Source organism: Schistocerca serialis, chromosome 5, assembly GCF_023864345.2.
Source record: "Schistocerca serialis cubense isolate TAMUIC-IGC-003099 chromosome 5, iqSchSeri2.2, whole genome shotgun sequence".
Taxonomy (NCBI): domain Eukaryota; kingdom Metazoa; phylum Arthropoda; class Insecta; order Orthoptera; family Acrididae; genus Schistocerca; species Schistocerca serialis.
Window position 1 is genome coordinate 34,614,006 of NC_064642.1, and position 12,681 is coordinate 34,626,686.

Below are 12,681 nucleotides of genomic sequence, written 5' to 3' on the forward strand. Positions count from 1 at the left end.
GTGTTAGTGAATAATTTCTTCCTGATTGATGAGTAACGCCAGAAAATTAGTCTGTATGACATTATTCAGTGGAAATATGTCAGGTGATTGACATGTTTGTTTCAATGATTAGCAGTTGTATGAGGATCAAAAGCAGCTGCACTTTGTTTGACAAGCTCACTAACATGGTTCTTCCAGTTCAAGTTTTCTTCAGTATGTAGACCCAAAAACCTGGAGCATTCTACCCTACTTACTGACTCATGTGCTCATGTGCTAGATCAATTTTTTGTATGACTCTATTTGTTGTACAGGACTGAATTTTTTCAAAATTTAGGAAAATCTATTCTCAGAGAACCACTTAATAGTTAATTGGAAGATATCATTTACCAACTCTTCTACTGCTCTCTCTCTCTAATGGGATTGATTATAACACTAGCATCGTATCCCAAAAGTATCAAATGTGCTTGTTGAGTGTTAAGTGATGGATCATTAACGTATGTGAGGAATAGGAAGGGACCCAAAACTGAATCTTTTGGGACTCAATTTGCAATATTTTTCCACAGTCACTACAATTTCCTACATTTCTGCCGTTGTCTGAATTATTCAGCACAACCATTTGCATTCTATTTGTCAAGCATGATTCAAACCAGCTGTGCATAAAGTCATCAAATCCACAAGACGCTAGTTTTTCTTAGAGAGTATTATGATTTACATAACCAAAGGGCTCAGAAAGACCACAGAATATATCAGCTGGCGAAGGTACTATTTGAAGAGTGACTTTATAAACAGTATTCTCAGTTGAACAACCTTTCTGAAACACAAACTACGATACTTTAAGGAAACTTTTTCCACTTAACTGTGTGACTACTCTTGAGTACATTCCATCTCGAACATCTTAGAAAAGATGTGAGTAATGATGTTGTCACCATTCGTCTGAAATGGTTTAATAACTGCAGTTTTATCTGTCTGCAAAAATTCCCGATGCCAGTGATGCATTGCATATATCACTCAGGACATTACTTGTTAATTTGAAAGAACTTTTGATAATACTTTTTGAAATTCCCTCAATCCCACAAGAACTTTTGTTTTTCAGAATTCTTACACTTTATTCTATTAATTTCAGTGAAGGATGTTGGTACTATTTCTAGTTGTTTAAAGTTCTGTGGAATATCCTTTTTAATATATTCTCTTCCTTCTTCAACTCAATTACTTAATGCTATATTTGGTGCGACATTTAGAAAGTCATTGTTAAAAATACTTGCAAATAGTGAACTGCCTGTCGCAACACTGTCATTTAATTCAATGTTATGGATTATGATTTAGAATGGAAATCACAGTAACTACATGAGGCACATCATTTTTTTACTATCACTAACAGAAAATGAGGAGAGATATAGGAAAACAAACATATTTATTAGTCCAGGAGTGAAACACTCTCTCATCTATACAAACAACAGCATTGTTCAACTATAAGTGGTCTGTCATATGCAAAGTAATCAAGTAAGAGAGTTTATGAATCTACTTTTCTCCACAAAAGGATAATCAATCACTCCGAAATGAAAGCAATACCTACTTGTAATACAGATTACTAAACGATTCACAAGAAAATGACAATAGGAAGATACTTCAACATAGTCACCTCATCTACCAGTGTGTAGCATTTAGTCCTCAAGTGGCAGCAAAAGTCATCAGCTGAAATTCAATATATTTTAACAGATCAGTTAAACGTGCTCTAATGGATATGTGGTTAGTTCCAAGTAACAACACTCAGCATGTTTTACAGGGCCTATCATCGCAGTCAAGAAGATCCAGCGCTTTCCCGCAAAAAAATCCAGCCGCAACCTGCAGGATGACCTGAACGACTTCCTGGCCCTCATCCCCGTCGACGAAATCGTCAACATCGTCCTCAACTACGTCGCCAACGATGCTGAAGTGCAGGCCGCCCTCCAGTACCTCATGTCTGACGAGTTCGAGAGCATCGTCGTATACGTCGACCAGCAGCCCGAGCTCTACGATGTAAGCAACGCTCCATTAGACATGTATGTACCTATGAGGTGTTACATTACAAAATTAGTGATTGCTCAATTTATCCGCAGCTGCTCAACTTCCTCGAGTCCTCTGGCCTTGACCCCTACGGCTTCCTCAACACGATCCACGACTTCCTGGGCATTCCTCAGATTACGAAACCCGCCAGCCGAATGAGGAGGAGCAGCAGGAGCCTCAAGTCCATGCTCGATGAGATCCTCGCCATCCTCCCAGTCGACGAGCTGAAGGCTCTCTACAACGAGAAGCTGGAGACCAGCGCCGACTTTGCTGAACTCATCAACAGGCTCAGCTCGGACGAGTTCCACGTAAGTAGTAATCCTTTCATGGCTGTTGAATGGCTACAGGTGTCCAAAAGTTTTATTTTATGTGCCTCTTTACTTGATCTCTAACGAGAAATGTGACCTTTCCAGCAACTGGTGCTGCGTGTTCTGGAGCTGGATGCTGTGCAGGACTTGATCCAGAAGCTGAGGGACGCCGGTATCGATGTGGATGCCATCATGGACTTCTTCAGGAAGATCTTCGGCTGGACTTTTTAAAGTCATACGGGCCGTCCTCCACTCTCAACTCCGAACTGATAACATAGGCACGTTTCCCAGTCCCCGATTTTGATGTAATGAATGCGTAAAAAAAATAAACCTCTGTGCTTAACGTGAGTTGTGATATTTTTATGAAACTGTGTAACCCTCAACCCTCTTCAAACACCTAGGAGCTTTGGGGAGACTCGCAAGAGAAACGTTTTTCGACCATTTAATTACACAATGTAAGGCACGTTTTTAAATTGTGGCTTGCATTTTCTTGTCTCCTAATCGTAAGTGTACTGCAAGACAGTTGTCGTTTATTTGTTGCAAACAGTTATGATAATGTTTCGGCTTTACCTTCAGTTGCAGATATATAGTACTTCTTCCCACTCACTCACTTCCATATTCAATGAGACAGCGAGAAAGGAACCGTTACGTGAAATGAAGGCAACTGTGAAAGAGAAAAAGGAAAAATGGTATATTTTTAGCGAAGATCTGAAAAATGTAAATAGACGAGCGCCAGAAGCGAACGGTGTGGCTATGAAAGTCAAGAAGGTAGCCCAATCAGCCAAACAGTTGGCAGAAGATGTAGAGAAAGCACAGGAAGTAATAAATACGCAATTACAAAAACTCCAGTCTTGGAAAATGTATTGGACATAGTAAGCAAGGCAGAAAGAACGACAAACTTGCATGGCAAATGCTGGAAGAAGATTGGACAATATTGAGGTCGATGTTGTCACAAAACTAGATGAAGCCACCGTTCGCGCAAGGAGAACTTAATCTCACGCGAAATACGGAAGAGACGCAAGTATCCTGAAAATCTGGAAATAAGTTCAACCAAGGAAAATGAGGAAAATCAATCATTGGTCCTGTCGAGTACAGCACAGGAAAGAAGAATTAGCAACGAGAGAGGTTTTTGTGAGCTTATCACGCAACGTTCACGATTGGAGGTGGATGACAGCCTACGAAATAATTGCACTCCACTCAATAAGGTCGCAAGCACCTGACATCAACGAGCTTGTCGCAAGAGAAAGTAGAAGTTGTGAGTCAACAACATACGGGGGACCTGTAGCAGAATACAGGGATTCACAAACAGCTGACAGGACATATGTTAGGGAGCAAGAAGCATTTGATTTGAAGCACTTCCTTTCCATACGGAAATTCGAATTGTATAGGGAAAAGACAAATCTGTTCATCTCAAGGTGTGGGTATCTCAATTTGGTTTATTACCACCATCATGGTCATTGTCACACAAGCTAGACTTTCTGAGTGCACACTTACAAGGGGATTCGGTAGTGCAATACAGTGACACCACACAAACGTATCGCTCGTATCAGGAGTTTAAATATGCTTTCCTCGCGATATATTAGTAGAACGGAACTTAAGAGCTCATCGAGGAAGAAATTGAGATGCACAGAGAACCAGAATCAAAGGAGTCCTGTGAAGTTCTTTGACAGTCTTTTACGCAAGAACCAGTACATGGACACGCCATCTAGCATGAACGAAATCATACTATTTTGCTATATAAAATTACATATGAGGTATTAGCAAGAACTGGTCGGCAATTGTGGCAGAGACAGAGAGGCATTAAAAAACAGACATGTTACAGGAGCTGGAGTTTGCTTTCAACAAGAATCAGGCGAAGGAAAGATGGAGGGAAGCAGAGAACAATAGGATCAATTCTAATAATTTTCTTGGACCACCTGTAACCTCATCCTTCCTAATCACCCTACCGGATTGCGACTGACCATGATCGCGTGTCCTAATGAAATTTGACATTGAGTAAGGCTATCGCTACCCAGGGAAAATAATGCCAGTTAGTGGAAGGAAAGTGTACATCTGGCCCTTCTGAAGTAGAATCTATTCTAAGCCCCATCTAAATACTGATAATAATTTTGAAATTAATGGAAGTTTAGTGCAACTGCTGATGATCCCCACAGGGGCAAAAGGATACCACATAATATTTTAATAGAAAAAACACAGATAATAAAAAAAGAATAATTAAATTACTACACTATTTGCAGAAGCCTGTCTCTTCGGTACAGAGCTTTCCGTTTCTTCATAAGCGTTAATTTCATGCAGGTTGAGAAGCGTCAAATATTTTCTGTTCTTCCCATTAGCACACCTGCTATATAATCCACCGTCATTCTTCAGTTCATTGTACATTCGACCGAACTGACGTAGCCACACCTCCCCCCGTTCCGTGATGCCCTGCGCAACAACGGAAGTTTTATCGGATATTGACTTCTTTAATTCCGTCGGCTGTAGTGGAGCCTGCAGTGCCGTTGTTGCTTTAGCAGCGGCGGCCTCTTCCTCAATGACCGGTACTCTATTTTCAACGTTATTACGGTCAGTGATCGCTTTCTCGGCGGCCGTTTCAAATTCAGTTATTGTAACCGCAGCAGCGTTACTCGCTCTGACCTGTTGCACACTCTCCCATCGCCGATTTACCAATTCGTGCCTGTTAGGGTGACGTTGCCTAGGCTTTCTGCTGGCCGCCAACATCTTCTCACGCCAGTGGGCCCCAAACCGATGCGGCTGATGGTTTCCCTGATTAAGTACGACAGGCCCGTTTCTATGCGGCTGTCGCAGTTGCTGATTTTTCTCCTGCCTTCAATCATTCTGCTGAGAATCACGTACCATATTCATTTGATACTGGTCTCTGCCATTTCTACTACTATTGTTTCCACTACGACTGTTATTGTTATAGTGGTGTGAGTTATTATTAACAAGGCGGTGGTTACGATTATTGCCATGGTTATTGTTATTATGGTTGTTGCCGTTGATGTAATTGTTACTATTAGCACAGCTTTTAAAAATTTCGCGGTTATTCCTCAAATTATCTTCATCTTGGACCTTTTCTAAGAATTCTGTAATTGTTCTGTAGCTACTGCCTATGCAACTCTGGGAATCATCTGGAAGCTTCTTCCACAACTACCAGACAATCTCCGATTCAGTCCGTCGATCACGTAAATTTTCTAATTTCCGGACCCAATTTTCGCAAATTTCTTTCAACGAGTCGCGAGTTTGTGTCGTAAGATTTTGACTCTACGAAATCGTGTCATTCTCTCTCCTGCTTCTGTTCTGACCAATATTCTTTCAAGAAAGCATTCTTAAATTCTTGAAAGCCCAAGTTCACAACATGGAGGTTTAAGCCCCATCGCTTAGCCTTGCCCGCTAGCACGTCGATTACAGAGTTAACTTTTCTCTTATCCGTCCATGGTCATTTGGCAATTTTTAATGAAGTCGTTAGCGTGCAATCCACCCTCCTTTTTGAGGGGATCGAGCTAAGATTTCAGTAATATTAGCGTGTCATGACACACAGTGCAGCTTCTCATCTAAACTCTTTCCTAGTTCGGTTGCTTTTGTAACTACTTTGCAAGTGGTTATCGCTAACGTATCCACTTCCCTATTTTTCTCATCACAGGGGTCAGCTGTTTCTTCACTCTAGTGTCTATGTCTGATAATAAAGTTTGAAAATTACTAACCTTTTCCCTGTCGTCTTTTCGCGCTAATTCTATCCTTTCTGTTACTTTATATTCAATAATGGGATCAACAGTCTGTTCCAGTTTCTGTTCGATCCTCTCTGCTTCAATCTCAAAACGATTATTTATGCTTTCTATTTTTGACTGTACCTCTGTCATGTCAAGCTTAATATTACCGATTTCGGTATTCATTACATTTACTTTTTTCTTGGTTTCATCTTTTTTGTATTAACAACTCCAATATTATTCTTAACAATTCTTTGGTCCAGATCACCCATTTTACTTAACTGTGCATCGATTTTACTGTTAACTGATTTGGACTGACCATTAATTCAGACATAGTTTTTACTGATTCGGGCTGAGTATTAATTTTAACATATATTGATTCAGACCGAGCTTTTATTGATGTGGACTAAACATTATTGTTTCTGATCAACATGCACCACAAATCGTTTATATTTCCATATGTTACGGATTTTGACTAACTCCAGCTCTTTCTTAATGGTTCCCTCGTATACACCGTCAATGGGTTGGATTTTTTGATCCGAATACTGCAGCGTCTGAAAACGCCAGGAATTCCATCTTTGTCGGTTGCTGTGTTTCAGCGGTAGCGTCTGTGATGCTAGCCGCCGGTTTCTCAACAACTGGTTCCGCTGCCAGTGATCTCTTTGTTCTACTGTCGATAAGTACACTCAAGTAATCAGTTTGATTTGTGCTCATCATGTTGCCTGTTTTACTGATTCATGCGAGATTAGAAATTTTGTGGCTTATTTCCACCGCTTATTACAACTGCGCGGTAGCGACTTCATTCATAGCGAAAGGATTTAATACGCTGGGAATCTGTGCAATGCAAAATTCGTGCCAAGAGCAGTAACAAATTGATACTTTCCTGTCATGGTCGCCATGTGTAGCCTCCTCCTTCGAAATCGGCCAACTGGAAAGCGATGTAATTGACCGTAATAGCGCATGTCTAATAAAATCTTATAGTGAGTAAGGTTATCATTCCCGAACGAAAATAATGCCGGTTAGTACGATGAAAGTGTACAACAGACGCTTCTGAAGGAAGAATCTAGTATAAGCCTAATCCAAATACTGATACTAATTTTGAAATGGATGGTAATTTAGTGCAATTGCTCATGGGCTACACAGGGTGGAAAAAGGTACCACATAATATTTTAATACAAAAATATGGATTAGCAAAAAAAGGATAACTAAAACGTTGCCAGCCCACTACGGCAAAGAATTTTCACAATCTTTAGAAAGGTAATGGAAAAGAAAATTAGGCAAATAAAGACTGTGGCAGCACATGGTTGACAACATGCATTTCCACAACACAAGAGTTCACCAGAAAACAAATGAGTCAGAGAGCACTGAGTTTGCAGTTACTTATTCTGAAATACTAAATTTTGAAAGTAAAGTTAAATGAAGTTGCTGGTTAAATAAATGTCTGACAGTAACTGAAACTGTGTTTCGTACAAAATGATTACAGTGACCTCAGCATAACGTAAAGCAAAATTTGGAAAAAGGCTAGCAATTTACTTTTGATTACTGAAAGACTGAATTGAATTTACTTTGCGCTAATGAGCGACTGATTTTACTTTTACCATAACGCCAAGATATGTACCAGTCCATAAGAAGTCACTCGCTGAGGTAAATCACAATAAATGAAATTGCAGCCCTTAATTTCTGCTATATCTTTAGTTATTATTTCTGCCAGTGACATTTCACGTTACTTTAAGTGACTGAAGTTAATACCCAAAATTATAAATTAGTTAAATATGTTCAACTGACGAGATGCTGATGTTGGACAGGGAGGAGTTTGACAAGTGTATTACATCTAAGGGTACAGCTGACCACTTATTTTCCGCTGTTTGGCGTCGGGGTTCGCTACAGATGTCTGCTCGTCAATCATCCAGCAACCCAGGTAATCGAGGCCAATACACGCTACAACAACTGATGGAAAATACATCACTGTTCTAATTACACATCGAAATTATCGTGAAGAAAACCAGCACTTGTAATGAACAGGCCATAATGCAATCATGCACTGGGGAAAATCGTCGTTCTGTACGATCACAAACTGCTGAAAATTAGAGGTCCTCTCACCTCCCCTCATCCCTACCACCCACTCTTTCAAACGGTCAACTGCTACCACCGACTGCCTCGCGGTATTTCTGCGGTCCATCGCGATAACCCCGGCGGATGAGAGGCGGCCGGTCCGCCTTGACGCGATGGTCCTTCACCAGAGCAGAAGCACGAAAACCCAACAAATCTAGAGGAGGTAAATGACAGCCGCCCCGCCCCGCAACATACGTCCTGCTCGGACGCAGCTGCCTGGCGCGACCACCCACCCACACACACACCCACACACACCCACACACACACGCACACGCACACACACATGCTGGACTGTCCCCCACACCGCCCCAAGCAAGTGTATGCCGTTCTGAGAAGCGAAAACAATTCAGTGAACAGTTTTATTTAACATTAATGAATCTCTTATAATGGAGCATCTATTAAGAAGGAGACCACAATCGTGATGATAATAAATGCCCGCTTTCAACGAAAATAGACGCCACCCATTTTCTTTTACCCTTATGAGCAAAATCGGTGTAGCTTTTACATTCGACTGCAGCATACAAATCGCATCTCATTATTTTGCGAAGTCCAACGAAGTGCACCGTCACCGATTACGTATGACCAAGATTCAGAACTCAAACTATACATACATGCCCTATACACGTTCACTCTACATAAAATCGGGAAAAAAATTTCCACTATTTTTCTGTGAAAACTAAGCATCACCGTAGAATGTCCTCAGTATTTCGAAACTGTCATCGGAGCAAAAAAAAAAAAAAGCGACAATTTAAACGCCGAAGTAAAAAAATCTCTATTAAGCAATTTCTTTCAGCTGGATGGACAAATTACACGAACTGAGAGCGTCTCTCGCGTTAAAATCAATGTCTGGAAATAAACTGTCATGCATAGGTGTATTACCAACATTTCAGACGTGTGAAATAACATTAGAGAATACAATCTTTCATCTCTCGGAAAAAAACACAATCACGTTACGTTCGAGAACAACAAGCTATAATTCAAGAAGACGTTGCTGTTTTGTACTATATGACATGCCCGTTTTACAAGTACGGAGCTATATCACGCAGACATTTACGAAAAAATCAAGAGAGTTTCTTATAAGATTTTACTGCATCTCTCTCTCTCTCTTCCTTTACATCAAACAAACTAGTGTCTGCGTGCTCACATTTGACAGTTTTGCTTCCGAACTCCCTTCTATCGACATGTATGTAAAGTTTCTACCATACAGCGGATTCTTGTTTCATCACAACCTGTTTCACGCAGTCTACTAACATGTCAGGAAAATAAAAACTATGATTTCTAGGTTCCACAACGAGCTATAATTCAAATGGTGTCTACTTCATAATTAGAGGTAATGAAATATGAAATAACGCAGGACTAGCGGTGACACCTATATTTTAAACACACAATCGTGACGATAGTAACAGAAACAGTTACGATTCCATGAGAATAGATACATCCGATTCCACTAGTTTCATGAGCAAAATCGGTGTAATTTTGAGAGATATATCTGCATCCAAGATTTTCGCAGATATACCACTCCTTGTAATGGAACGTCCTATGCCGACCAGGGTGGCCGAGCGGTTCTAGGCGCTACAGTCTGGAACCGCGCAACCGCTACGGTCGCAGGTTCGAAGCCTGCCTCGGGCATGGATGTGTGTGATGTCCTTAGGTTAGTTAGGTTTAGGTAGTTCTAAGTTCTAGGGGACTGATGACCTCAGCTGTTGAGTCCCATAGCACTCAGAGCCATTTGAGCGTCCTATGAGTTTTTACCGCGTCTCTCTCTTCTGGTATATCGAAAAACAAATACCGTCTGCATGTTGACATCGATCTTATTACATATACACCTATCACCGCACTCGAGTACATGGCCAGTGCCCTAAGTTGCCTGCACAGATCTGCATTAAGTTATGTTGACAGTACTGGAGGAAGAGCATATCCAACAGACTATTAATCACATGAGAGCGTTTCTGTATTGGTCCTTCATAAGCAGTTTCATACATTGTTTATTCAGCTTTAACACATCCAAGCATGGCATGACTACAGCCTTGTACACAGACAAACACGTTGTTTTTCTACCACGACTTGAAGGCCTGTGACAGCTGCTAAACTGACATTAACAGATTCCGATACATTGACTCTCCCAGAAAGTTGAACATCGCGTGGTGTAAACTATGCAGGTCCCACAGTACACAAATTTTCAGCCAATCGATCATAGCGCAGAACTCACAACTATGACTGTCCATCTTTCACTGCGTGGATGGGCGTCATAGAGTATTCATGCATTCATAAGATAAAGTCGGAGTTTGGCAGATCCCTCCCACATCGTGCTTGAGCAATCCTCCCTGCAACACCAATGTTACCCACAATATCCATCCAAAACCACAAGATCTCTCCAGATGCATGCGTATCGAGGAGGGTAGCACCTCTCATCGATGTACAGGAGACAAGAGAGTGTTGCAGTGATACAACAGACGATTAAGAAGAAACACATGGTTTATACATGATGGAGCTCCAGATGTATGGAGTTTGAAACATTTCACCTAAATCAACCGCGCTATCAATTATGAAGCATTATTCCACTGTCTGGAGTCAGTACCAGGAAAATACCAGCATGAGACAAACGATCGTAGAGCATGAATACACACTCCTATGGTTACACAGGTCTGCATAAAAGAAATGTTATATTGTTAATGCCATTCGGTTTCCGAAATTATTCTCTTGAAGAATGCAACGCTTTGAATACTCAAATGCATCAAACACATGAGCACCCCGCAAGTTTCCTACCTCACTCATTATGGTGACAAACTTTAAATTATAAAACGACTTCCTTCTACAATATTCTGGTGTCCTAGGACGGCATCGTCTGAGTATATCCACCGCTCCAACTGCTTATAAACGAACTGGAATGACGTCCAGAGGCTGCTGTTCTGTCTCTTATGAAATTAATGGATTTGGTACGTCTTTTTAAGTCAGAAACGTACATACTCTCAATTACACTTCCCGCGTCAGTCATGCATATCATTAGTAGTAGTAGTGCTGGTTTGGACGGATGTGGCCTGTATCATTAGGAAATAGAGCGAAGAAAAACCGACATGAATATTTTCGATAGTTAATACACTGAGGTACCATCCACACCCTGCTGCACGAAAAAGCACACGAACAAGCAGCAACTTCTTACAGTAGAGTAAGCACCACGATCAGTTGCTGTTTAGAGTAGCCTCATCTCAGCTCTGGTAGCATTCCTCTGGCAGAAAAAGTCTTGGTCTCATGTTAGGTAGTTTGACTCGTGTGTAGAATAATACAGCAATTTCATCCTAACACCCCATCTCTCGAGTACACCCCCCCCCCCCCCCCTCACAGTCTTAAAGGTGATACATGTGACATTGGTCCACTCATCTACATAGCACTCTACCGAATGGCTGAAGTCTGATGAAAGCATTGATTATTCTCCTTAATACTTAAGGAATAACGTTGTTTATAAGAACTATCCATAATATATATATATATATATATATATATATATATATATATATATATATATATATATACAGGGTTATTACAAATGATTGAAGCGATTTCACAGCTCTACAATAACTTTACTATTTGAGATATTTTCACAATGCTTTGCACACACATACAAAAACTCAAAAAGTTTTTTTAGGCATTCACAAATGTTCGATATGTGCCCCTTTAGTGATTCGGCAGACATCAAGCCGATAATCAAGTTCCTCCCACACTCGGCGCAACATGTCCCCATCAATGAGTTCGAAAGTATCGTTGATGCGAGCTCCCAGTTCTGGCACGTTTCTTGGTAGAGGAGGTTTAAACACTGAATCTTTCACATAACCCCACAGAAACAAATCGCATGGGGTTAAGTCGGGAGAGCGTGGAGGCCATGACATGAATTGCTGATCATGATCTCCACCACGACCGATCCATCGGTTTTCCAATCTCCTGTTTAAGAAATGCCGAACATCATGATGGAAGTGCGGTGGAGTACCATCCTGTTGAAAGATGAAGTCGGCCAATTTTCCAGCATGTCCAGATACACGTGTCCTGTAACGTTTTTTTCGCAGAAGAAAAAGGGGCCGTAAACTTTAAACCGTGAGATTGCACAAAACACGTTAACTTTTGGTGAATTGCGAATTTGCTGCACGAATGCGTGAGGATTCTCTACCGCCCAGATTCGCACATTGTGTCTGTTCACTTCACCATTAAGAAAAAATGTTGCTTCATCACTGAAAACAAGTTTCGCACTGAACGCATCCTCTTCCATGAGCTGTTGCAACCGCGCCGAAAATTCAAAGCGTTTGACTTTGTCATCGGGAGTCAGGGCTTCTAGCAATTGTAAACGGTAAGGCTTCTGCTGTAGCCTTTTCCGTAATATTTTCCAAACCGTCGGCTGTGGTAAGTTTAGCTCCCTGCTTGCTTTATTCGTCGACTTCCGCGGGCTACGCGTGAATCTTGCCCGCACGCGTTCAACCGTTTCTTCGCTCACTGCAGGCCGACCCGTTGATTTCCCGTTACAGAGGCATCCAGAAGCTTTAAACTGC

At 41.2% G+C, this 12,681-nt stretch overlaps 1 protein-coding gene across 1 annotated transcript in view; it reads left to right on the plus strand.

The window, feature by feature from the left end:
• The window catches only part of LOC126481728 (uncharacterized), a 160,738-nt gene that overhangs the window by 97,215 nt on the left and 50,842 nt on the right, over nucleotides 1-12,681 (plus strand). The window contains 3 exon segments of the mRNA XM_050105681.1: nucleotides 1,763-1,995; nucleotides 2,076-2,330; nucleotides 2,436-2,547. Coding sequence (XP_049961638.1) covers nucleotides 1,763-1,995; nucleotides 2,076-2,330; nucleotides 2,436-2,547 — 600 coding nt within the window.